The 27,561-nt window shown below is 41.9% G+C and overlaps 1 protein-coding gene across 1 annotated transcript in view; it reads left to right on the top strand.

Moving 5' to 3' along the window:
• The window catches only part of TNIP3 (TNFAIP3 interacting protein 3), a 49,242-nt gene that overhangs the window by 17,321 nt on the left and 4,360 nt on the right, over window positions 1-27,561 (top strand). The window contains exons 4-13 of the mRNA XM_066548925.1: window positions 6,593-6,725; window positions 12,463-12,549; window positions 13,998-14,087; window positions 14,660-14,725; window positions 15,610-15,741; window positions 17,817-17,945; window positions 20,136-20,252; window positions 22,626-22,751; window positions 24,155-24,316; window positions 26,879-26,939. Coding sequence (XP_066405022.1) covers window positions 6,593-6,725; window positions 12,463-12,549; window positions 13,998-14,087; window positions 14,660-14,725; window positions 15,610-15,741; window positions 17,817-17,945; window positions 20,136-20,252; window positions 22,626-22,751; window positions 24,155-24,316; window positions 26,879-26,939 — 1,103 coding nt within the window. The remainder of the gene's footprint in view (window positions 1-6,592; window positions 6,726-12,462; window positions 12,550-13,997; window positions 14,088-14,659; window positions 14,726-15,609; window positions 15,742-17,816; window positions 17,946-20,135; window positions 20,253-22,625; window positions 22,752-24,154; window positions 24,317-26,878; window positions 26,940-27,561) is intronic.

Raw genomic sequence — 27,561 nt, 5'->3', positions numbered from 1 at the left:
ACAGGCAAGGAGCTGACCTGACTTCAAGAGCTGGTTGTCCCCTGTCTGCTACTGTATGTTACATTTCCTGGCTGCATTTCCAAATGGTTTTCATCTGTCTGTCCTGCTCATGCTGTTAGTAGATCACTGCAAATCCCTCAGCTCTGTGTGGTAGACACAGATGCCAATGAATCATGGGCTTGTTGTCCTCCAAAGGCTCAGCCCAGCTGTGAGCCCAGCTCAGCAGGGTGTTGGTGAAGCATCCCCATCCTGGCCCAGGCTGAAGTAGGAGGCACAATGGGCTGCTTGTGGTGGTGCCTGATTTGAAAAGAGAGCAGTGGTGTCAAGTACCAGTTAAAAATGTCAGCTCTGTGCAGTTGCACTGCATCAGAGTCACAGCTTTCCAGAGGAACGAGCACGTGGAAGACGTGAACAGACTCGTGGGGCTCCAGCTGAATGTGCAGGGCAAACAGCCAGTGCAGAAGGGGCCATGGGAGGGGACACCATTCCAAAAAGGCACATTCTGAGGCCAGCAAAGTGCCCTGACAGGGCACAAACCGTTCTAGGCATTGATCTCCACAGAAAAAGAGTAAATAGAAATAGAAAAACATCTCTATTTGCCTCCCTTTGTGTCCATTTTGCTTTCAGTTCTTTCAACACGTTCCTGCCACCTCTCCACAGCTTTCTGCGTGTGTGCCTTTCAGTGGGGGAGTTGATCTGCTCAGGCAGCACGTGCTGCTTGGTGGCTCTGCTTGGCCAAGCTTGCCAGTTGATTGATTTTCATGGCAAAAATCAATTCCCTTTCCACTGGTGAGCCACACGCTGCTACGTGAGGCCTTGGGGATGAGTCTGGGTGACAGTGCCCCACTTGCTGCCTCTCCAGGGAGACAGTTGTCTGCAACTCACTCAGAGCTCATTTGAAGCCTGAGAAAGTTGGTGGAAATAATTGAATTGGCTTTCCTGAGGTTTGAAGACAGCCCAAATGCTGTCCATTAGGAAGACAGGCCATGTCTTGGTAGTATAATGAAGTGGAAGATCCAAGTGAAAGGGCAATGATGCTCTTTTCCTGATGTACAAGCTGTATAGAGTACAGGAGTGAGGCAGCAGCATGGGAACTTCCCAAGGGACAGGAATATCCACATAGAGAGGGAACAGCACCATGTGATAGGTAACATCATTCAATGCAAACCTACAGCCATGGTCTTCTTGCATGTTGCAAGTTTCCTGAGGGGAGTAGTCAAACACTGAGAGCCTGTATATCAGTAGCTTTCCTTCTCCTCACTGAGCAGGGATGGATTATAGGTGCTGCTTCACTTAATCACTGGGCCCCCCCCTTTTGGTTTTCTTTTCTTTTTTTTTTTTGACTTGTTTTCAGAGGAAACCAGATGTGTTTTCATTAAGAACATGCCCCCCTTTTGTTGTCATTTGTGTAATTCTTAAAATTAAGCAAAAGTATTAAGGAATAATTGTTTCTGCTCACATTAACAGCACACAGCTTCTCCAGATGTGGCATTTGACAGCCCAACAGCTGCTGGCTATTAAATCTGCCTTAAAAGGCCCATTCCTTTGTCATAAAGGGAACAGAAGTGTAGGGACGTTTATGGGGTGAGAGGCAGATGTTTTGGCTGCATCAGCTTTGAGGGAAAGTTTTAAGTGGTTTCTCTGCTATGGTCACAGTGCTTGTTTTAACCCCTATCATACACCTTATGGAGCTCTCTTCTTGGCACTGGGGTGAGATTATTCCTAATCCCACACTGACCTGTGGGACATCTCACTCTGAAGACAATGCAGTTCTGCCAGGTACATCTCAGTTGATGCTTGGCTGGCTTTCCAGCTATGCTCTTGAAACACTGGATAAATTTTTGGGAGTGAAACTCAGGCTAAAATATTAAGCTAAAAACAATTTGAAATAATGTGTTGCTTCATTTTTTTCCCCCCTAAACTCTCTTTTTAAGTATCTACTCATAATCATCAAAGGCAGGTGTTCTATTTGTGTTTGTCCCAGCACAGTATGTTTTATGCCCAATAAACTATTTTTTATGGTGGTACATGTGAGGTGGAACATGGAATGAGTGGAGCTCAATTTCAAAAGTTCTGGCTCAAATTCCCAAGCCTAAACTTTGAGTGCAGTGTTGAGTACTGGAATAGCACCACTGGTCCTTAGGGAGCTGCACCACTTTTTAACTATTCCCTATCAGCTCTGAGCCTGCTAAACTTCTGAGAGCTTACAGGGCTGCAACATTTTTTTCAGTAACAAAAGTATTTTTGTTTTGTCGGCAAAATTTTCTTCCTCCTATTGCTTATTGGACTGGAAAGTCTTTGCTATTTTTCAGTCTTAACTGGAGAAGATTTCAATATAAAAATCCCAATGTATTTGCATAAAAAAAAATTGAAGAGTTCTACAAAACTGAATTAAAAGAGAGCAGAAGTTCTGCAAAATTACATGGAACATAAGAGAATAGCCTTGTTCTAGAGATAAACTCTTGTTTTAAAAAATTATATCCCTATTTTTATTCCTATTTAAGTCTATTTCTAGAGCAAGTTAGATTAAATATTCTGTAATTCAATCTGATTCTCCCCCTTATTCTACAGGCCTTTTTCTGACATGAAGTCTATTATCATAAATAAAGGAAATATTAGCTGAAACGATTCGGCACATTTTAAATTTATCTGACTAGTTCTTTCTCCATAATTCAAATGCAGAAATTTCTTTTTTTCCATGAATTTACTTTCTAGGCTTAGCCAAACAAGAATCCTATATTCCAAATGCCCACCCAAGGGGATGAAGCACATGTTTTACCATTATGCTCTGGAATTCATTTCCCATCAAAATATGGCTCCATGGTGTTGGCATCTGGCTGTAAATCCTGGCTTAAAGCCTTTTTTCACAATTGTTTATGGTGTGTATTTGTGCTTTCACCACCACAAGAGAATGACCCCAGCACACCAGCCTTGAAATGAATATTTAAAGTAGAATTATATGGCTTTGGTATTAGTACTGTGCAATAAATGCCTTGGGACATTTTGTAGGTATGTCCATTGTTGCCATGTAACTGCTATGAGTAAGGAATAATGCCAGTTTCCAGTAAAAAACAGGGAAAGTCAAGAGATGCAAAACTGGGACTCTTATGGAACTCCTACCTTCTTATTTGAGCAACTTGTGTTTTTTCAGCCTTCAATCTATGCTGCTCAGGCCCAAAGCATGGGGCTGATGATGTTCTGGCTCTCCGCTGAAAACTGGAATTGCTGTAAAAAGTACGCAACTATTTATAAACAAACAGTCATTATTTCTTAGAGCTATTATAAATAATACCAATAATGATAAATAGATAGGCCAGTGGAGCCTAAAAACTGAAGTGGTGCAAAGATGTACCATGGGGCAAGAAGTGGAAACCATTTGAAAGGCAGCAAACACGTGGGAGAACACGTGGGAGAAATGAAAATAGCTTTAGTGGAGTGCACAGTGAAGTTCTGCATGGATATGACAACCTGAAAACCCAAGGGATCATGCCTCATTTTTTGTTCTTGGAGGACTTGTCAGATCCGACATGGAAATTGTGAGGAAGGTTGGGCTCTCTTCTGGGAAGAAGAGAGCTGGGAGGCCAGCTTCCTTCATTACATCTGTACCTTCTGCTTCCATGTAAAAAATCTTAATTTTTAAAAAAAGGAAATTTTGCAACTAACTCAAAGTCTACTAAGAAGAGTTAACATTCTAATCTTTTATTGCCTCCTGCAGTAATCACAGCTTGCTATCTGTGGTTTTTATATCTTTGTGCACTTCAGAAAGCTTGAGCACATAGAAGGGTTATACTTGGTCTTGTATGACCACAGAAAAATGCTTTTAATATTTTCTGAAAAGTTTTAATGGTGCAGAGGTGTACCTGTGAACTCCAGGAAACCAAAAGCAGTTTTGAAAACTGTTCTGTGCAGAATCTGAATGCTGTGTGCCCTCTAGAGCTCTCTGGGGGAAGCTCTGGTAGTCAGGTCTGGGGTAACTCCTAATCATGAGTCCCCTGATGTATTCAAGCACTCAGAGCATCTCTGTGCTCTGAAAGATGTACACAGCAGATCTGAATAATGTTCTAGCTCACCATAAAGGGATCCTTCTGATTAACAAATTATCCTGGCTGATAATAGAATGCAGATAAATGCAGTTATAGTTTCTCTGTCTAAAAATCAAGTAATTTTCTGACTTTTGTGATAGTCTTCAAACACAGAGCAGAAATTGGTTTGTAGAGATCTGAGGCTTTTGTAGTTGTTTCTTTTACCCAGGCACAGCTGGGTCCTGCTTTTGCCCAGGTAAGTCCAGAAAGAGGAGTGTAGGGACAGACAAGGGTAGGAGCAGCCAGAGGTGATCATCATTTACAGCTACAACATCAAACTGTGGTGTGCAGAGGAATGAACACTTCCTGACTGAAGAAAATATATCAAAAGCCAACCCCCCATGTTTATGGGTTATTCTCAGCTTGGTTCATGCTCTGACCTCAGGAGGTTGTGGTCACACATCTCCCCTTGCTGGCTGAGCCAGCAGCAGAGCTGAGTGCAGCCTGCTTAAGCATTTGCTGCTGCACTCCTGCCAGATCGCTGCTCATCTTTTGCTGTCCCCAGTCCTGCACCCAGGCGTTGCTCCTTTATTTTGAGTATCTTTTTTCCTTATGCTTTGCTGCTTCATTTGGCTTAAAAGAGTTTGGAAGCCCTGGCTACTCTGCCCGAGCTGGGGGAGTAGGCTGTGCTGGCAGCCGGGGGTGGTGAATTGCAGCAGCGAGCGGCTGCTTCCGTGCTGTGGCTTTTCAGCTCTTGTGAGCAGCCTCGGAAGCAGCGAGGGCTCTGCCCAGGGCATGTGCACCTCTGCTGCACAAAGCTGCCTCAGACAGCATCAGGAGCTGGAATCCCACTGGGCTGAAGGTGCTGTTCTCCAGGGAAGTGCACTTGAGAGGGCAGAGTGCCTGCTCTGCCTGCTGCCTGAGGTGTGGGAACCTCAGAATGGCTTAAAAAAAGTGCCCCTTGCCCTGGCTTATCCAGGATTTTGCAACATTTAGCCAGTCAGAGGAGGGTTGGATGTCTGCCTTGAGGTTCGTTGTTTCCTCGCGCAGTTTTCTCCATGCTGCTGCTGGGGCTCACCTGCCACCCACGCACAGCTCTGAGCCTTTGGAACCCTCCAGCAGCCCTCAGAGCAGCTGCAGCCTCCTGCACCACCGTGGAGCTCATGAAAATGTGCCTTGGGAAGGTCTTGCTTTTAGTTCTCATGAGTATGAAAGTACAGCTTATCTAAGTACCAGCAGCAAGTCAAAAAAAACCAAAACCCAAACAACCCAGCTCTAGAGTTTTACTAGCCCTTATTTGCTGCTCTTGGTATTTTATTTCCTCTTGGAAATGATTTTGTATCCATGCTTAGTGAAAGTACATTTCTGCTACAGTCCCTGTGTTTTAAATATGAAGCATTAAATGAATCATTCTATGCTATCAATCAGCATGAAATTCATCACACTTATTTACTCGTTGATTAAGATAAATGGGTTTGTTTATTGGGCAATTTGGCAATTTTATCAATTTCGCTTGAAGAGTTTCCTCAGAACTTGCGGTTCACTCCCTGAGGATTGCCTGTCTACACTTCAGGAAGTATAATTGACAAACTCCTACAGCTTTCAGTTTTTTCTGGTGATTCAAATAAAAAATGGTGTATTTTCTGTTGAAATCAAGAAGTAATCTTGCTATAACAGGTTGGTGATTTTTTTTTTTTTGAGCCTTGCAGTTTGCTTTCTGGTCATGCATTAATTATATTTAAAATTGGTTTAAGTTGATTAGGCAATGAAGTCTAAGCTTGCAAAAGAGATGAATCTTGCTTGATAACTTGGGTTGATCTAGGAGATTTAGGGGCTTGTGCTAATTGTATCTCAGTTAATTATCTAGAAGTCACATTCTACCATGACAGTGTATCAAGTGAATCAGCCTGGTTGCAAGTTTGTTCTGTGAATTTGGAAGAAGCCCTTTTGTGCACCTAAGTCCTGTATGTCCTTAGCAGTGAGACTGAAAGAAAAGAATTTTCCCACAAAAAAAAAAATTAAGTGTTCTCAACAGACCAATTTTTTTTACAAGATGTGAATGTTTTTAAAAGGAATTTTTAAGGGAAAAAAATTTGAAAATGCATGTCAGGTGTCTGCTACAAAGTGTTAGAGAAAACAAAGTGTGCCATTAAAAGACTCGGTGAACTTTGAGATTTTTGAACTCAAAAGACTTTGAGCACCTAGTTTTGCAGTTGTAAACCTCTGCAGCTATTCTGATAGCATTTTTGCTGAAGCTAAATTCAAAACTCTTGAAACTCTGACTGAGGTTTAGGGCACGTGGCAGTCTTAATATAATCCCCAAAAGGGTCCATTTGGATTTTGCAGGTGAAAAGTGGTAAAATTCATAAAGGCTTCTTGTGTAAGTACTTTAAATCAATTTCTGCCACAAGGCACACAAAGATTGTGTGTCACTGCCCTGGTGCTCCCTGCTTGTGTTACCAGGAAGGAAGGAAGCTGGAGCCTGGTGCAGGACCAGCTCCGTTCTCGCATTCAGAAGAAAGTCTCAAATTCTTGTGTAAATTTTAACGTTGTTTTTTCTTCCTAAGCAGGTGTGAAAGTCAAGAGCTGGATGTTGAAATAAGGAACCTGATAGGGAAGAGCAACACTTTGGAGTCATCTGAGGACCCCAAACCTCTTGCCCAAGAGAGGCTGAGCCCTCAGAGAACTTCATGTTCCCTTAAGGTAATCACAGTGTGCTTTTGCAATGTTTATCTGCCAGGAAAGAACGTTCAGGGGGTGTTCTCTGTGGGACTTGACTATGCATGAAACTTTAGGATTTCTGAAATGATGCAATGAACTTGCTACGCATTTTTTTTTTCCCTGATATAGCTCCTTTCTAGTATGAGGAAGAGTGACTGAGAAGGTGCTTTAAAAGGTCAGCTAAACCCACTGGTTATTATCCTAAGTGTCAAACCCTGTAACCAGATGTGCCTTTTGAATAACACAGATCCTTGGAACTGTGTAACCCCCAAAACACTCTCATTTTTGATGCATTTGCAAGTTCTGATTTAGCTGGGAATGAGCAGAGGTGTGGGACACAAAAACCTGTGCAAGTGTCAGAAAGGCTTTCAGATGAATAGGAAGAGAGGAGAAGGAAAATGATGATGATTCAAACCCACACTTCTGTGGTATTGCAAACAGAAAATTGTAAGCCACCTGCTAAGGCAATTGTCTTCGCCTGCATTGAAGCCGTGGTTAACAAGCCTGACAGAAACTTGTTCTGGGTTTCCCTCTCAGTTTCACTGCTCTCCCCTGAAATAGCGAGAATAGAAGGAATTTCCCCGTTTTCCACAAGCTAGGAACAGGAGGAGGGAGGCGTGCAGAGGAGAGGAGTGATTAAAGCGTGAACGATCCACCTGCAAGGGGTGGCGCTCTTACCTGTGCCACTCCAGCACGGGATGCGGAAAGGAAAACTCTGAAGGCTGCACGCCGGGGCACGGTGCAGGAAATTGGTGAGGAGGTAAAAGGGAGATGACTCTCTTCTACGAAATCCGAAATTACACACAGCTCCTTTCACATGCAAACCGCCATCTCCAGAATGACTCATGACCTCGGGGCACGGAGCTGAGCCGAGCCTAAGGAGACACCGCAGGGTCAGACCGGTGGGATTAGAAACCAGTGGGGGAGAGGGAAGCCACAGGGAGGGATGGGGATTCCCGGAGGCGGGGGAGAAACGAGCGTGGTGAAGCACAAGTCAGTGCAGAACTAAGCTGTGAAATTACAAGCCACAAATGATCCATGGAAATCCGCAGGTTAGCCTCTCTCCAGCAGAAGGAGACATGGGAAAGGGTTTGGGGGATATGGGCAGTGTGAGGAGCAAAGAGAAAGGATGTGCTCACCTGGACCCTATCTGAGGGGTGCTGCAGTGCTTCACACAGAAGACTGAGGCAGTATTTAATCTGTGGTGCTTTTATACTCTTTGCATTTATGGCACTTCTTACCTTTAAAATGTGTGTGTGTGGTTTTCAGAGCTTAAAGAGGGATTCTTCATGATATTTCTGCACTACATACATGCTGGCTGGTTTTTATTTATATTTCTAAATCAAGCAGCTTTTCACTTGGCTGGTTATTGAGCTGGGCTTCAAGTGAGTGACAGCTTGACAGTCCTGTTGAGCTTCAACAACCTCAGTGTAAGGTGCTAGGAGTACCTGTCTTGGGTTGTGGTTTGGGAAAGGAGGGCAAAGTTTTAGCACCTAGTACAATTTGTGAAGGTTATGGAATAATATTTAAAAAACCCCACACCAGAAAATAGCGGTTTGGGAAATTAGGCTGATTAGGACTTAAAATGAGTGGCAATTGAAATGTTCAAGAGTTAAGAAAAAGTTAATAATGAAACAAAAGTGTACCCTTCCATAAGTGTCAGTCATTCATCAGGAAGTTTTGTCAGAGACAGCAGGTCATTTTCATTCTGTAACTTTTTTCTGGAGTGAAGAGTACAAATTGCACTCTGCAGAATGGCATTTCCATCCAACCTTAAATCACTTTCAAGACAAATCCATAAGTGTCTGTAAACAAATTCCCCTTTTTGCCAGGATTTTTTTTTCCATAAGAATTTATGAACTTCTCGGCACATTCTTCAGTCTGATTCCTTCAGTTACAGCTTGTCCTGATGCTGCATTCTCCGTTCCAGGAAAAGGAATAGATTTGCATTTTTTAGATTTGCAAATTGTCATCCAATTCTTTTCACATGGAACTTGGATTTTCATCAGCAGGCCTGAGTTTGCAAATGCTTAGGTACTTGGGAGGCCTTGCCCTTAATGGTTAGTGGATAAAGGAAATCCTGAAGCAGGAGCGTGTGCTCAAATATTTTGATTTACTCTGAAAAAATGTCTTGCTCTAATTTTATCTGGTTCCCACATATTAAGACACAAATTTGCATCTGCACCTATTTTTCTGTCAGAGGGAACATGCAACTGAGCAGCACAAAAGGCTGAGGCTGACACGCTTACTGAAGGGAAAATCCCTTTTTAGCACACCTCTCTGGTGAGCCACAGGGGCCAGGTTGGGGCAGGAAGAGGCAGATTCTTCTCCTGGTTCAAGAGCCAATTTTATTCTTCAGCTAAAATCTCTCATTTTTTACTGTTTTGCCACGTGCCTCAGAATGGGAAAATGGATATTGTGGCAAACACTGCTGGCATAACACCTTCTGCAATAAAGCCATAAACAAAGCTCAGCTGAAACATAAGCAAAGTGAAGGCTCCCCAAAAGCCCCAAATTTTAACCCAAGTCATCTCAGAGTTAATCTAGCTTCTACAAGTCTGCAACTGAACAATAAATTTTAAAAAAATTACAATAAAAGAAAATCCCCAACAAACCTCACAGCAGATGCATGACCAGCTAGGGAAAAAAAATACTTTGTCATTTTGTATGATTTTATCATCATCAAGGAAAGCCTCACATTTGATTGCATCAGGCCTTTTAGTGAGTCTTGATTTCACTGCAGTTACTGAACAGACAGAATTTTCAGAAGTGAGAAATGGCTTTCATTATGTCAATTTGAGTGATATTTTGTAATACTGTGACACAAGTTGTTCCCAGAATTAAGATCCAGCACTCTGAAAATGAGAACTTTTATCATCTTGTGGTGCTGAGGCTTTTGAGAGGGTTCGGTGCCGGCCACAGCTCCAAGGCTCTGATCTTTCTCCCACTGCAAACTTCCCAAAGATGCCTAAAAGGCCTTTATGCTCAGGAAGCTCAGGTCATCCTAGAATACAAACTAAAATATTTTTAATTTTTCAACAGGATGTGAAAAGAAAACAAAACAACAATCTCAAAGCTGCTACTAATAGAAATTACAGATTATCATGGAAATAAAATGGAAATTAATAAGAGGCTTCTAAGTTGTTGTAAGATGCCACTTGGCAGTTAACTTAGGAAGTGTGAGGGGCAGCAAATTCTCCCATTTACTTCCTGAGCAGCTTTTTCCATACCTGACAGATTTTTAGATTTGTGACTGCATTTTCAGTCTGATTGTCAACTGGAATTTTCCAAGCAATTTAAAACTGACTATTTTGTTCAATAGCTTTAAACCAAGTATAAGTGATTTAAAAGATTTGTGGGGCTTTTTGAATTCTGAAACCTGATAGGTCTCAACATGTCCTTCTTTCAAGGATTTCTGCATATCTCAGGTTTCTGCAGAGCTGTTGTACAACTAAGTTTTTCTTGATAGCAGTAAGCATAAAGAAATTTTGTGTCTTTATCCCTGCAATATCAATGAAAATGAATTTTGTCATCTCTTCTTTCTTTTTGGTGTTATTAACTGTTTTCACAGAGACAGGCAATGATTTTGCTTCAGCCTCCCAGTTTTTGCTGGAATAATACCACCACCTCTGAAGAGCTTGAGTTTTTGTTCCCTACTCATTGGCCTTTCTTCTATTCATATCTCACGTCTCTTCTGTTAATATATTTTCTTCATTCAGATCTCAGACATACTCTTCTCTCTCCAATCTGTTTTTACATGGCAACCAGTTATCCCTATGAATGCTAAGCTGGATGAGACAGGCACTGAAAAGTACTTCAGTCTTAGTTCTATTCTGTCCAATTTAATGTAAAATCATTCACTTTAAGTGATCATTATTGCAGTCATGAAGAAATCACTAACAGAGAACTTGGTGTTCTAATGTCCAGGTAGCTTTCCAGGAAACTGTTGTGACCTAAATTACAGAATCAACCAAGGTCTCAGCCTCATCCTCTCTTCAAAGTAATTTGAGCATTAATATCTTTCAAGTGGGAACTGTGATTCATGAGTGGGGCTGAGCCTGGGGTTTGCTCCTCTGTCCCCACTGTGGGGATCCTCAGTGCCTCACTCACCACATCCCAGCGTGCTCTCGTGAGGAAACCAGAAACTGGGGCTGCTTCACCTTGCAGGCCAGACCATAAAATGCAGCTGTTCAACCTGAGCTTTCTCCAAAAGTGAACTTGCTGCTGGAGTGGGGATGAGACTGGTGAGAGTGGGAGCTTGGGCAAGGGGCAGCATCATTACCCTCAAGAGCAGATGTGCAATGTGGAAGGTTTGTGATTGTATTTTTATGAAGCAGGTGCCCAGTGTTGGTGCTGTTCTGCACCAGTTAGTGGTCTTCAGTGCTGTACCTGATATGCTCTATGTCTAGTTTTGATATAGGTACAGATGAAATTCTTCCAATTTTTTCATTAAAATAACCTTTGTTTTTGAATTTCTCTCTTGATACACCACAAGTGTTCCAGCTGCTCCATAAACCAGGGGGAAAATCGAAAGAACCTCAGGGAAGCAGGACATATTTCATATGCAAATATTCCAAACTGGGGTTTGTATCTTGCAAAAGAGGAGTTGCTTAGTCACACATTGTGAACCAGAGATCTGGAATGTGGCTGCAAAATTTTAGCATTTCACAGGATTGCTTTACGTTCTCTAAATTTGTTTTTGGAAATTGAAAGAGGGGTTTCTACTATTTTATGTCAAATTTCACAGGCTAACTTTCATTTCACTCCTTCAAAAGGAAATAATCAACCTCTGCTGCCACTGCAGAAGCCATAGACCCAGACATCTTTCCACAATAGGGAGCAGAATTTTGGTTTCTGCTTCCCTCTGAAATCCATTATTATTCAGAATTCCAAGACTGAAGATGAGAGCATTGTGCTCTTTTCTGTTTCATTCTGACTTTGTATAGGAAGTCTGTGGAAGCCTTTTCTTTGTTAATCTTTTCTGTGAGTTTAACTTGTTAAGGCTAACATATTGCTCCAAATGGGAACCTGAGGCACAGGTTTGGGGTATTGGGTACCTTCGAGTACCCAAGTCCTGAGTGTCTTGGAGCTGGATCTGTGCTCAGGTAAGGCAAGTGGCAGAAGTGCAAATAAAACATCTGTCGTTCTTCATCTGTGTGCAGCTTTTCTTTGGGGAAACAAGTCAATTTTCCAGTGTTGGTTTTCCCCTAAACATCTTGGGGTTTTTGTACGGGGATGCTTTTCCCTGTAGCTGTTAACAGATTTTGCTAGTGCTCCTTTAGAAGCGTGACTCACTCATTTTTCTGTTCTGATAGTTCACTCTTAGTGTCAATAATTGTTGTAATTACTCAAGTCCTTTTTTATAACTGGAAGCAGGGATAGAAAAGCCTGTCCTCTTATTTACTGAAAAAGCAAATACCCTTCCTTCCCTTAGATGCAACTTCCTCTCTGGGGGGAACTGGCCAGGCAGTTGTGATTTCCATGCACACAAAGCTGAGAGCTGCCTTGCCTGGCACATTAGTCATAGGCATTGTGCTTCATCCATTCTGGGAAGCCCCAGCCAGGAAGGAGGAAAAGGTTAAAATCAGAATTCCACCATTACTTTCTGGACCGTGGCTGCTCCCACGGGCAGCACTCTTGGATCTTCTGGGTCTGAAAGAAATTGTCTTGCTCTTTTAGCCAACATAAAATCTGTTTCATTGCTCTTCTTCCTCCAAAGAGCCACAGTGAAGGAAGCACTCCAGGCCAGCTTGGATGCACCTGGGCAGGTGGGAGTGACATGGAAGCTCCAGCAGAACCATTGCAGGTAAGTGGCTGTGTTGGCTGTTCTCTGAAGTGTTTTCTGATTAACAGGAGCTGGTGCAGGTCACTTTGTACATTGACAATTATGGGCTGATATTCGTGCTCTACTAGGTTTTTCTGAGTTATTTTAACTGTGTAAGAGTGGATGGAAATGTTAGAATTATTTTTGCAGATAGCATTCTTCAAAATAAGCCCTTTCCTAATGGGGTTTTTTGCCCTCCAGAAGTTGCACAAAGGGTGCAAAGTGGTTCATTTGAGTGACCCCATAACTTCTGTGAGCAGTATTTGGGCTAGTTAGTGCCTAGTGCATGTGTAGTGTAGTTAGATTTGTGAGTTGTCCTATTCACTCGATTACTATTCTTAAGCATGCTTGTCAATATATGCCTAAGGCCCAGATGCTGAAAGCAATTCAGCATGGGAATAACTCCGTTAGCTGCCAGGTATTTCTTCAGATAGTCTAAATTAAACGTGTCAGTGAGCTACAAGAAGAGGGATTAAGTGTTTTCTGGCTTGCAAGTCAGGGCTCCACATCAGAGTTCAGCAGGACTGGCCATGGGGCAAATATGTGGTTGGGATTTTTGCCTTTGAAAAGACACAGCAAAACTGTCCTTTGATCTTCATTGGTATTCAGCATTAAATTCTGTATCTACAGAAAATTTATTCCAGACCTCAGAAGTGCTCACACCATTATTCTTGTTTTTCATACAGTGGTTGAGAATTTAGGGAGGGAAACAAAAATCCCTGAGCATGTATCTGACCAAAGCATGTTCTGTTTTTATGAGGTTGTCTCTTTTTTTCCAGTACAGCTCTCTGTCTCTTGCTAATAGATCACATGTTTGTTGTCATGATAATCCACAGAAACTTCTTGGAAATTATGATATAGAACACTGCTATTATAAAAATGAGGGTCTAGCTGCTGCTGTCCTGCATGGGTGAAACTCCACACTTGAAAAAATGGAACAATTGCAGACTGATGTTCTAAGTTTCTCCAAATGGCCCATTTGTTTTCTGTGTTGCTTGCAAGCACTTACCAGGGCAATCCTACTAATTGCTCCAAGTTCTTGTAAATGAGGGGAATTATTTACACCCTCTCCAAGTCATGCTCAACTTCTGTGGCTTGTACTGCTTGTTTGTATTGCCATCTGCAAGATAATTAAAATCCTCTTCTGTGTTCTGTGTCTCAGATGGTACAAATAGATACAATTTCAGTTATTTCGGTGGCTATTTGCATAATGCTTCAATTAAAACACAGCCTGAGTGGGTTTAAAGCAGATGTATGCTCCAGAATCAGCTGCCAGCAGGTGTGAAGGTATTTAGATACAAATTTGGTGTAAGAAAATGTTTGTATCAGTTTCTTTATGTGCACCTGTCAGGGGTGGATGGGAACTTTACTTGAGAATCTTGAAGAGAACAGGCCAAAAGCATTAATTTTTGAACATTGCTTTTCTCCAGTCAAGGCACACATTACTGAGCAAAAAGAAGCCTTTATCATCCAATTCTCTGGAGCAACAGATCCTCACACTGGAAAGACAGAGACGAGAGGTAATCCTAAATATTCCCCTAAGCACATGGTGACTGATTGTACCATGCCTATGGATCTGGAAGAGCAGAGGTTTATTTAGTAGAAAGGGCAAATTTTATTAATGACCACTATTGCTAAAGGCCAAGGAACAACAAGCAGGGTTTGCACTCAGTAGTATCCCAGTCAGTGGGAGTCTTTCATTCATTTGTTTGAAGTCAAAGACCTTTTAATTGGAAATATGTTCATGGAACTTGGAGAAAACTAGCAGGAAAGCCCTTGGCCATTTAGGATTCGAAGCCTGGGATTTGTGCAGGGTTGCAAATGATCCACCTGTAGCTTGTTGTGTATTTGCATGTTTCCTGAGTGCTGCTTCCTGAATGTTCATGTGCTTTAACCGAAATGCCAAAGCACTGGCAGATGGGCTGCAAGGCTTGCCAAACCTTCAACTTGCTTCTTCTGAAATAAATGAACTGGCCAGATGATGAGGAGGTTGGGAACACTCACTGACAGAGGATTAGAATGCCAGTCTGTTTTTGATTTACTGAAAATGTTGAAATAAGTGTTATTTACTGTGCCTTCCTGGTAATTACAGCTTTTGGAGGTGAACAAGCAATGGGATCATCAGTTTAGAAGTATGAAACAACTTTATGAAAAGCAGGTAACAATGCTGACAACTTCTGTTGCAATATGTGTGCCACCTGCTGACAGTTAAGTCTGTGTTTAAATACCAGCCAGGCATAGCCATGGTAAATATCTTACTTGAGCTCATAAATTGAAAAAGCTTCCTCATATAAAAGTGAAGCCAATATGTCTCAGTCTTCAGTAGAACAAACTAACCAGAGAAGCAAAATGTCCCTAAAATTGTAGGGTCAGTGTGCACATGACAGCAGAGATCTTCATGCCCTCCACACTGTAGTGAAAATTGCACATAACTGAGAGCACAATGAACTGAAAATCAGCCTGATGTGCCCAGCCCCCGATCCACATCATTACACTTAAGCTGGTTCTCGTCCCATCTCTTGTGAAATCTGGATAAATTCTCCATGAAAGTTGCCCTCTGTAAGCAGAGACTCTCAAAAGGAATAGTAAAGAAATATTTTCATTTCTGTTTTTTTCCATCCAAGATCCAATTGACATAGCTGTTATTCCTTGGTTTTGGCCGTGTGGTGTCATTGCTGCAGACATTATCATCAGCTGCCCTGTGAAGTTCAGTGCTTACAATTTTATCTGGTATTCCAGAACCCAAGTTGGTTCATTGACTGACACCTCTCATCTGCTGTTTCCTGCTATGAACAGGAAGTTTATAGAATGAATTCACGTGCTTATCAGGAAAAAATTCTCTCTAATATTTTCCAGAAAGTTTTGCTGACATCTGAATCATTCCTTTCCTTTTTCCCCCAAAGAGTAAGAGCAATCCAAATGGCTGTTCATCATTTATTTTGGAATAAATAACTGTTTTATGCCTCTGGCTCAACACCCTGAAGGTGCTGTGCCTTTCAGAGTGCCCAGTGAGCCCAGCATGGTGTGTCACTTGCTTTCCAGCTGGCAGAGATGAAGGCAAAGCTGGACGTGTCGGAGAGGAGAGTGAGTGAGCTGGAGCAGGAGAGGCACTGGCAGAATCCAGAGGAGGAGAGGTGGCAAGTGCTGGGCAGAGACAGGCTGCTGCAGGAAAAGGTAGGAGGGTGCCCTGTGGCACCCCTTGTGTGCTCTGTGCTGAGCTCTCTCTTGCCTTTCATCTTTCTCCCCTTGCGTGGGTTGTGCACAGCCCAGAGGTGAGACTGTGGCTCCTCATTATCCTTCCCCAGGCTGCTGAGCTGCCTCATCACAGAACTGTGTGTAGAGAAAGAGTAATTTCCATATGAGTGGCAGACAGCACAACATTAGTGTGTGTGTGTGTGGGGGGAGTAAAGAGCAGGTTGATTTCTAGTGCACAGATTTCCCTCCTCACAGTTCAGTTCAGGGTGAATTTCTGTGTGAACGAAAATGCTGCAGTTATTTCAAGTGGAAGAGGAACAGCAGTGCAGATGTTACACAAAGCACTTGGAAGAAATACCCAAGGTGTGAATACAGCTCCAGCCCCCCAGGTTTTGGTATTGACAGTACAGCCTCTGGTACACGTGCAGCTATTTGAGCTCCCTGCAAATAGCTCTGACACTGTCAGTGCAGTTATCAGGGCTGGAAGTGTCTGGGCTGATCAGCTGCTCCAGAGTGGTGGTCACCTCACCCTCAGAGTGCTTGGGCTGCTCTCTCAGGACTCCTTGTGGGCTTTTGCATCTCAGTTTAGATCCCTGAGCTGGATTCCCACCTCAGTAAAACCACCAGCCTGAATGATGAGCACCTACATAAAACTTTGTGCTCCATTTTAGAAACCCCACAGAGTGGTGCTTCCTGTTCTCATTCTGCTTCATGGTGTCATGTACTTCATGACCTCTGGTGAGAGGTGCTGGATGGTGATGATGGCTGAAGTTGGCCTTCTCTATTCACATGGTAACCTGAAACAAGTGGCAGTTGCATCACTTCCCGGCTCAGCTGAGATGTGAGTTAGCTGCTGCAGGAAAAGAAATGCAGCCTCCTTAGCTTCTATCTGCAAAAGCAGAACATCCATCTTACTTGCTTATCAATGAGTCCCAGCTAAGCACATAATTGATGCCAAATCCACTGAGCAATTTACATGTTTTAAGACAAACTATGTTATGTACTTGCTGAATCACTGCCTGTATTTGCTCTGAGTGTTGATTCAGAGTGAGATAGTCCATTTTTTTTTTCATGTTACTGCCTGACTTTTAATGAAAAAGAACTACCATTTCATAAAAATAAGGATCAGTAGTACACTCTCTGAGATTTTTTTACTGCATACATGAATAATGAACTAAATGACAATATAGTCCAATTTTTTTTGGGGGGGGACAGGTTAACCAGTATTGAACTTTGGTCTTAAATCCGCAATTTCTTGAAAGTTTCACATGCAGCCAGTAAGTGCTTGTCAGCTTGAGCTAGCTGCTGGATGAGTTTCTGTACTTATTGCAGAGATACCCTGCCAATCTTGCCTGGTTTTTGGAGAAAATGAAATGTCCAAGCTAACTTAGAACACAGTAGAGTCAAGCTTCCTCATGTGTAAGCAAGTTACTCAGGGTTGTTTTTCACTGGCTCAATTAGCACACAGTGATGAACTTCTGATGAGCCCAAACTGTGACTGGCTGCACAGAGATGAGCCTTTTGCACAGAAAAAAACCCCATTCCTGTGGTGTGCTGTGCCTGTGATTGTTGGATCTCACTTTTTTATTCACATAAAGCAGCTGTGGAAAATATTTGAAATACTTTTTTTTTTTTCTGTTTTCATCTTCAAATTCGTATGGCACTGGGAATGGCTGGGCCCCCACTAGCATTTAGCCCTGGTCTTGTTCTTTGAGCACATAAGAGAAATCCAGGTCTGGGGTAACTGTGGATGTGATTTTGATCTGCTTGGCCTGCCAGCCTTCCCATGCCTTCGTGCAACTGCAGGGAGCAGGGATTTAGTCTGGTATGTTGTCTCTGTCTCATCATATGGTAAGTGGTCAAAACAATTTCTACAGACTTTATCATATCAGGGTGTACTAATGATCTGCCTTCCAGCTGCCTCCCTTCCCAACTGTGTTTGGGACAACAAAAATGCAGCACATCTGTCAGACAGAAGATTATTTGGAAAATTGTTCTTGAAAAATGCTTCCATCTGCATTTCTGCATCATCTCTCTGTATTTTTGCATCCCAGAAAGATACAGAGGTCCTTAGTGAAGCTCTGCATGAAGTGAAGGAAGAGAACAGGCTCCTGAAGCAGAAGAATGCCTCAATGACCAGGAGGAAGGAATACTATGAGAGTGAAATAAGTCGTCTCAACAAGGTAGGAGCAGGAGTGAGCCACTGATTCCTCTAATTCTGGCATCTCTGTTGTCCCTCACCTACCAGATAGCAGCTTTTCAGTTCTGAACAACCTGGTGGCAAACACATGATCACCATTTGGGAGCTGGGCAAATGAGCAAGAACTCACTTCAGCTCAGACATGTGCATGCAGGGTCTCATTCTTTGGCTACTAGCAGGGTTGCATTGCAAGGAGAAAAATTCAGAGAGTATTTGGCTTCTCCTATGAAACCTCTCTACATGTCATGTCTAAGCCCTTCCTACATGCTCCCTCCTCAGAGCAAAGAGGAAATGGCACAAAGATGCTTCTGTATGCACCTAGTGAAAGACTGTGGTTGAAAAGAAAGGTCACACAACTTAAAAACTGATTTTACATCTATTCTGTGTTGGAGAATGATGGCTTCTCCTCAGAAGACATAGTCCTGTCCTAGTGCTTAAATCCATATATACACATATTCATACCTATAATTTTATGTGTATATATGTCTCACTGAGGAAATTGTCTTTAAATAGCTACATGGAATTTTTTTTTAACTGAGGTAAAGTAATAAATGTAATTTTGTTTAATCAAAAGATCACATAAAGCAGTGGGTGTTTTCTAACAATTTTGTATTTAATGGTGAACCACAAACACTTCCTGAGGAAATGCATTGCAGTAACCATTGCTGTGTGACTTGAATAAGTGTTTTAATAAGCTAAAGGGCCATGATGTGCAAGAGTCAAGCCAAAAACATAATGCTGCCATAAGAAAAAATCTGACAGAACCCATGATCTCTAGCTCTTTTTGAAATGCATTGACAGGACTTGCTCAAAGCTCCAGTCTAACTTTAATTCAATGCCTTGTTTGTTAAACAGCTTATATAAATGTTTTATTTTGCTGTCTTATGATGTGGCTATAATAAGACAGATGGGGTATATACACCATTGTTTTAAATGAAACATCAATTTCATATACACTTTCCCAACAGTAATTTACTGATTTTCAGTGCATTTGCATCCTTAAAATCTCATGTCATGAATGCACATGAGACAGGAAGGGACCCTCTGTGCCCTTTTAACTTTATTTACCTGCTATCTCAGGTTCAGCCACTTGAAATTGTTACAAATTCTCTGAAATCAACTTTTCTTCTTGTTGTGTTAATGGATAAAGCAGGGTCTCACAGTATCGTGTTCCAAATGCAGTTTAGGAATAATCTTCACCCTGCCATTAACTTTTTGAAGATTGATTTTTCTTTTTTCCCCCTCCATAATTCTGAGTTGTAGAACCTCTTCAAAAAGATATTAAAGGGGGATTCAAAGGGGCAGAAGAAGGGTGTCTGTATTTTCAACCTCCCAGTTTTGGGTTCAACCTTCTGAATGTATTGGCATGGAACACCAGCTTTGTCACTATTATAACCAGCTTCACTTCTGCACAATTCTTAGGGACAGCACCTCATCAGATAAAAAGCTTTCCTTTTCTATGCTTCCTTGGAAAGTGCTTGGTTTTTGTTGGGCCTTGGATAATTGATACCAATCTTGGATTACTTTGGATAGTGTTTCTCCTGCTTGGCCAGTTCTTCCCTGTTTGCCTCTTCCCCCTCCAAATATCTTCCATCCTTCCTGCTTGAGGTTGGGCAGCAAGAGAGGGCTGAGGATCATCAGCATGAATTCAACTTGTAAAAGGGATAAAGTCAGGGATTTGTATTTTATATGAGAGAATGAAAAGAACTGAATAGTATTTGTGCTAGAGTAAAGAAAAAAATATATAATTATAATGTGTGGTTATAGATAGAGAGATGTAGGAGTGATTTAATTATTCCAGTTCAAGGGAGAGCTGTGTAGTAACTGTAAAAATAAAGTCTGAGAAGAACCGTGGCAGAATTTCAGTGTAGAACAGGTAAGAGTGGTACCAGTCTTGTGTGTATTCGTAACTCCCTCTAGTGACAAACTATGGAGACGACGCAACTTCCTCTCAAACTGGAGGTTTTACTTTGTTCCACGTGAAGGAATCCCTAGTTTTAGTGAAAAAAAAAAAAAACGTTTCAGTCAGACTTTACTGTAGTAAAGTGGGTTTATATCCAGTGTGTATAATCGAAAGTGAAAGGGAGACCTCTTCCTAATAATTTTAAAGGATATTTTTTTCTTTTTCATGTAGTGAATCTCTGTTTAGTATTTTTACTGTTTGATGTTGCAGGCCCTTCTGGACACGTTTAAAAAGCAGCACCCACCCGTTGTTGGGACTCCTCTAGGGAAGGGTGACAGGAACAGCATTGAGGAGATGAGAACCCAACTGGAAGTTCTTAAACAGCAGGTAAGAACAGCTCAAGTGAGCCTGGATGGATTTCACACAGCATAATTTTGCCTTCTCTCCCAGGGACTGTGCTTGGTAGACGTGCTGTGTGGAGCTCCTGAAAGGAAGAGCCAGTTTAGCCACAGCCCTTTGGGATGATGTTTCCCCAGGTGCTGTCATCACAGCAGAGCCCACAAAGTGGAACTGAGTCCTGGCAGAGGACCTGAGCAAGGGCTTGTGGAGGACCCCAAGCAGCAGAATGGCTCTCCTGACTCCTGGAGGTGTCCTGCCAGCTCTCTGTTAGGGGCTGAATGTCATCTAGGGGGAATGCTGAATTTCATTGATTACTGCTTGTGTTTTCTGATCCTTTTATCTTAGAAGTTGCCACTGTAGAGAATTATCCAAAGATCCTAGTCTTGGAAAACTAGAGCATTGGCACTGCAGTTTTTCTAAGTGTGAGGCAAAGCATTTGCATTCATAACCTGCATCCCAAGGACTATAGATTTGTATCTATTTATTTTTTAATCTTTGTTCTGAGCAACTCAAATACTTTGTGCACTGTTTTTCTTTCCATATGAAAGAATCAATGGTGTAGTTTTCAGAGAATTTTAACACTTCAGGTCTGTTGTCCTGGATAGTGTCAGGGTTAACATTATTGACACACAAATGGATGTGATCAGAATGGGAATTTTATTCAATGGGAATAAAATACTTGTTTCTGTCACGTTTGACAGCAGAGCCAGATTTTGCTCTCTAATGTAATGCTTGCCACATGCTGGAGAGCAAAATCCTGCACTTGATTGTACAGTAATGAGTTATTTCATTCTACACAATAAAATAGAGTAAACCAGTTTTTTTTCCAAATTTCTCATGAGGTATCTATTTTATGAATGTGTTTTCCTAGTTGTATAAATCAGTACAGAGAGTCCAGACTTCCTTCTACATGAAGTGGAACAGAAAGCTCCAACTGGATGGAGGAGGGACTCCTGGGACAAAGAGTGACACGACAGGGTCCCACAGGAGCTTGGCTGTCATCAGCCCATCCCTGGTCACAGCAGTGGAGATGAAGGCATTCATTCCTTGGGAGGTGTCCCCTCTTTCTCAGGGACAGGACATTTATCTCAGCATAAATGACAAAACTGTGCCAAACAGGTTCCCTTGCAGCTCTAGCAGATTGTGCAGCTGGGGAGTGGGAGGGAGGTGGGACAGCAGGGAAGGAATTGAGGGAGAAAAAATGAGGAAACACTGAGAAGTGTGTAGATGGACAAGGGATGCAAGGATTTCTGCAACTGACAGTTTTGTCTCTGCTTCAGAGGGTCAGGAAAAGATTTTTTTCTTCACATAAAGCCCTGTGCTGACCTTTTTCTTCCCCTGAGGTATGAACATTTTTCTAGTCCTTCTGTGAAGTCATAGCACTGCTTCCAGCAAAAAGAAAACTGGATCTGTCCAATGGGCAGGGCATGAGCCACAGCAAGCATGTTTTTTGGGAAGAGACTGTCAGCAGGCTTTAGTGAGTAACCAAGAGGACATGAAAGAGCTTCTGAAAGTTCTGGTGGTGGTTCCCACCCAAACATGCCTTTGCTGTTGTTTGTCAGTAGAAGTGCCACCAGCCTCCAGCTTCTCACCAGGTGGATGCCTGCCCGTTAGCTGAAGAATTAAGTCGGTCATCTTAACACCAAATAATTTATGGATTTGTGTTTTGTTTCCAAATCTGTGTGCTCACTGCCTGTGCCTGGGGTGGTCAGATATTTTTTTAATGGGATGAAGCTCTGTGATTCCTGACCACATAAAAAAGAGCTAAGCCACTGCATCCCTCAGCATTTGCAAGGCAGCTTATTTTCTAGGAACAGGGTCAAACATCTGTATTTCCACTGGGAAATGTGTACATTCCATTCCATTTGGAATTGTGTACATTATGCTCCCCTCTGCCTCTACATTGGGCTGGGGAGGTTCTTCTCTAACTCCTTGCACCTGAGGTATACGGGAGGGAGTTAAAAGTGCCCATAACTGAAGAGAAAACTGGAAAAATGTTGGGTAAAATGTTTGTCCTCCTACTGCCAATCCCTTAAAAAGTTGGATACTAGTATTTGCTATCTCATTTATAATATTTGAAACTGATATTTGCCAGTCAGCTTTTTGATGTGCAAGGTTGTACAAACCTGGCACTGGGGACTGTTTCAATTTTGATTTCTATTGATGAGTGCCACTAGAGCATGACCATTGCTTGTCACTTTGCATCAGTCACAAAAAAAGACCAGGGAAACTTTTGTTTGGAGGATTGTAGGGAGCAGGGATCCCCTTGGAATTCACCCTTCTGCTTGGGCAGTGTTTAGAAAGCGACCAAACCACCAAGTGCCCCTGCTGAAGCTCACACACTGTTCATGATGATTGCAGGTCCAAATATACGAGGAGGACTTCAGGAAGGAGAGATCTGACCGAGAGAGGCTTAATGAGGAGAAAGAAGCATTGCAGAAAATTAATGAGAGATTGCAATCTCAACTGAGTAAACTCAGCTCTCAGGTATGAGTCAAAAGAAAGCTCCCATTGCCAGCACATGTGTATTTTATTTTTTTTTCTCACTTTCCACACAACTCAAGGCTTTCTGGCTTCCATTAATTGACATTGGATTTTATATGAGGTCACCACCTGGGATGAAATCATTCTGAAGTAATGCAGTAAGAAGATGAGAAACGATTAGAGAAGACTTCCAAAATAAGTAGATGAAGGGAGTACTTATTGCAAAAACTTTTCAAACATATCTGAAAATGGAGGAGGGGGAGGGTAGACACAACCAAAAACAAGTCCAGAGGACTTGGATTGTTTCACTGGCACTTGATATAAGAGCTGTGAGATCAAACCAACTTTTGAAATAAAGAGCTTCTGTAGTTAATCCTGACCTCTGCAATTGAATTACAGAGTGATGTTAATATCACTGAGGAAAAAAATGCTCTCCATGCAAATTAGCTGAGCAGCCTCTGCAATAATTTTTTTCTTGCAACATCCTTTTTATCTCTTCAAAGTAGTGTCAGTAGGAAGCCATAGTAAAATCATGGCATGCAAAACTCTGAGCTTTCTCAATCCCCATTTAAGAATGACGAAATTCCGAGGTTTCCTGTCTTGACAAAATTGTGCAATGCTTTAAAAGAAGGGCTGATTACCAAAATGCTCTGTGGTGATTTATTGTCCTCCCCAACATTGTTGTGACAGAGAAACTTCAGGATTGCCTTATTCTCAACCAAGCCATGCATCAGAGGTGGTAGGGTCTTGCTGAAAAGTCAGAGGCCAGGTGCTGCCCACTGCACCAAGAGTTCATACTGGAGATCTTCCTGTTTGTCTCTTCCTGCCTCGGGATTTGATTAAAGAGAGCTTGTGGAGGGTTTTAAGGATGAGAGCAAGCATATAAAATATTTCTTAGTTTGTTTTCTTAAGTCAAATTATTTAGTTGTGACTCACAGAGTCGCAGAATATAATCATCTTTTACACCTCCTTACTGTGTCCTTAGGCAAATTGCTGTTGACTCTACTGGAATGCAGAGGGCCTAAGAAAAGGCAGACCCAAATCTGAGGCACACAACTTTGGACCTAAACCAAAATTATTTACTTATCTTATCATGCAAGTGACTGTCCATGTAGTTCTGCTTCAAACTATTGAAAGCAACTGTGTGTAATGAAAATACAGAATTCTTTTTGAATATAAAAGACACAGTAATGTGCTTGTCATATCTTGGGGTCACTATTTTCCTCACATAAAAGGTGTCAAGACTCTGATGTGGCACAAGTCAGCTGTCTTAAATAATTTCTTGAATGATAAGTAGTATGAAGGGTCTAAACAAGCAGTGTTGTAACCCACTTGTACATGAATGATCTGATTGTATTGGTTGGATTCCACTGCTAATGCATTTATTCTTGTTCTTTTCTTGACAGACAAAAGACCTCCCAGCACAGCCTGAGAGGCCCCGTTGCCCAGCTCCACTCTTCCTTTCCCCGTGTGTCAGATATGGGGGCTGTGGAATGGTTCTCCACTGTCCGGATCCTCGGGCACATCCAGTGCCTCGCAGGGCGCAGCAGCAGCAGCAGCAGTGCTTGGTAAGGCTCCCACCATCCCCTGTGTGACAGGGACACTGATTTCCTCACAGCATGGGGACCACAGGTGCCATCACCCTGCCATCCTCAGCAGCAAGTCAATCTGTGCTTTCCTAGGGTGTTGTTTAGTCCAGATCAAGATTGAATTCCCTTTGAAAATACTCTTTATCTGTAACAGCACTAGGAAGAAAAACAGGGTTCCTTTACATTTGTTTGTTAATATAAAAAATAAGGTTGTTTGATTGGAGTCTTGCTGATTTCTTAGATTAATTTATTCCCACGACAGACATTCAGAGTTCTTTCTAGCTGTATAATTACCCCACTTCAGAAGTGGGGATCTGCTCTGAGCCTTCAACATAAGACAATAAAAACCAAATCAGCAGAAGTGCAAGTTCTGTCTGAGCGGGGCGAACATAATGGGAAATGAACTTTTTTTCCTGGAACAACACAACAGGGTCCTGTCTTCCTCAGCATGCAAAAGAATAGAAGAATAGAAGAATAGAACCACTGGAGCAGGTTCTGTGGGTGAGAGTTATTTATTCCAAGGAAAATACTGCTTCAAAGAATATTTTTGACCTGCTTTGGGTTATCCAAGTGGGCTGGCTTGTTCCAATCTACTGAGAATACATTTAAACATGGTGAATGTCATTTTAAGTACACAATGTCTGATTCTGGCTGTAAAGCTGTCACATATGGAAAGATGCTCATTATTTGAGAAATTATAGCTGAATTTTTGCAAAATGCATGTAAGGCTTTCAGGCTGTAGAAATCCAATGGAAAAGCTGTGGTCAGACAAGTAATTTCTGTGTTTCAGGAGTGTGCTTATCTGCCCATTTATCAAAGTTGGAAGTATTGCAGAATGTTCTTCCCTGCAATTTGGATACTGGCCCAGATTATTTTGGCTCTTCTCCCTGAACTTTCATCATCTGGGTTTCTAATTCTGTGAGGGATCACTGGGTTTACAACTTTGTCATTCCTGCTGGAGTGCCGGTGTCAGTCTGACTGGTTGCTTTGTAACTCCCAGTTTCATTCTGACCCTTTTTTTTCAATTCTTTGCCTGTGTGAGTTGCTGCTCTGAGCTTTGGGTACCTCCCTGAGCAATTTGTTAGCAATGAAGAAAGGTGTTAGAATTTAATGGGTGTCCTGATACATAATCCTGCATGTTTAGGCTGTGCTTTTGCTTTTTCCTTCTTTTCTGTTCTTTTACTTTTTCTTTCACTTTTTACACTCTAGTGAAAACATTTTGGTTAGTCTGATGTGAAATACACATCTTGTTCTTGAAATTAATTCAAGTTTGCAGGGTACAGGTACAGAAAAAGAGAATTGATCAGAGAACATAAAATTCACCAGAAACTCAAAAAAGCAGTGCAAATGAGTGTAATTTGAGCCATTGTTGAAAAACTACCTGTGCTTAAAGCTTTATATCAAGGTCTACTTTGTTTGCACACAAGCACAGAATTAGTTAATAATTCCTGTGACTGGTACAATTTAAGTTGAAATACAATAGCTCCTTTTTTTTCCTGACAGTGTATGAGAGTGATTACTGCTGTATAAGCATGAGTGACAGCAAAATATAAAAGTTAAATCTGTTTTCTCTATCTACAGCTTCATCCTGCCATCTTAGTTCAGGCAAAACTTCTGTAGGAGTATATGAAATTTGTTCCCTGCAAATTGAAATCTGCAAGATTCCCCTTGGGGCTATTCAGTGATTTTGTCAGAGTAATTCTGAGAGTAATTCTTCTGCAAAACAAGAATCATTTTTCCAGTGTAACTAATTTGAAGCAGCAATTACCTAGACTTTGACAAGCTTCCATGGACTACTTATTCCAGACAGACAGCCTAACATAGCTTCAGCTGAAATGGCTGGTCCCAAAGTTGTTTTCTCTAGTGGTAATTTGCTCCTCATTTGCCACAGTGGGTGGTATAAACTATAATGCACTATTTCTTCCAAGATTTCCCTGGACAAAGCTGTGTCTGCATGGACATAACCTTCCCAGTACTTCCTCTTAGGAGAGAGATGGGAATGTTCCCTGTCCCACGGTGTTGGCAGGAAGTTATTTGATAATAGCTAATGCTATAGAAACAGCAGTGCTCACCTGTGAGCAAAGGGAGGAGGGGAGAGAACTTGATTCCATGGTTCATTCCTGTCACACTGGAGCATTTTACAGCTGTTTTAGTTGCATTCAAACTGGAGCAGCTTCACCTGTTAAGTGGGCCAGGTTCCTCTGGAGTTCTTTGGTAGAGGGAGATGCCTGCTGGTATCTTCTGCTGCACTTTATTTCTTAGCCCTTTTAAAGGCTTGTTTGGTTCTCTTCATGTGTCCTTGTGATTTGTGGGATCTAGAAAGGTTTACACCAATTTTTCTGATGCCACAGGGAAGGAAGCAAGCTGGAAGACTGGGATCGGTGGAAACAAACCTAAATATAAGATTTTGTTTTAAACTGCTTTTGTATGGCTAATGAGAGGCTTCACAGCACAATTATGTTTTTATCATGTCACTGCTCTTTTGTTTGAAGTGCCTGGGAAGTCCATATTGCTGCAATAATGTTTTATTGTTCTGTGCAGCCAGACTATCAGTGGTATGTTCCAGACCAGCTTCCGCCAGATGTGCAGCACAAGGCAAATGGTAAGACAACAGCTGTACAGAGCATGTATTAAATGGACTTTTTTTTTCAAATGGAGGCCTTTGAGGGATGTAGAGTAAACTTTCCTGTCTATGTGTTGAGTGCTTATGTGACAGCTTTGCCTTGGAGAGTCAAGGTTGGTGTGTGTGCACCACAGGTGAGGTTTCTGATGTAACACCCTCTACGTTATAGCTTTGTTGCAATTCATAAAATGTCTCTATTACACATTATAGGATCACACATTTGCCTCATTAAACACCTAGTAATAGTCCTAAAGAAAAGATACCCTCAGAATTCTCCTTAGAGCTTCTGTTGCTCCAGCAAAGACCAAATTTAATCAAGTGCCAAAATGGGGCCAGCAGGGGCACGTTGAAGAGTCCTTGGTAACAAACTGCAGGCTTTAGGATGTTGTTTCACCTTAAAGACAAAATGCCCATTGCTGTTCCTGGTCTGTTCTGGTGGTTCAGGTGCCAGGTGTGAAACTTGAGCCTTGGAAGTGGGCAGAGTAAAATACTTGCCAAAGGGTCAGTACAAAGTATTTTTTGGAAACAGGGAGGAGTAATTAATATTTGTAGCTGGATTTGAAATCATTCCTGGGTGTTTTGAAGTACTTGTTTCAGACCA

This window comes from Molothrus aeneus, chromosome 4, assembly GCF_037042795.1.
Source record: "Molothrus aeneus isolate 106 chromosome 4, BPBGC_Maene_1.0, whole genome shotgun sequence".
Taxonomy (NCBI): domain Eukaryota; kingdom Metazoa; phylum Chordata; class Aves; order Passeriformes; family Icteridae; genus Molothrus; species Molothrus aeneus.
This window is presented reverse-complemented; position numbering and strand designations above follow the sequence as displayed.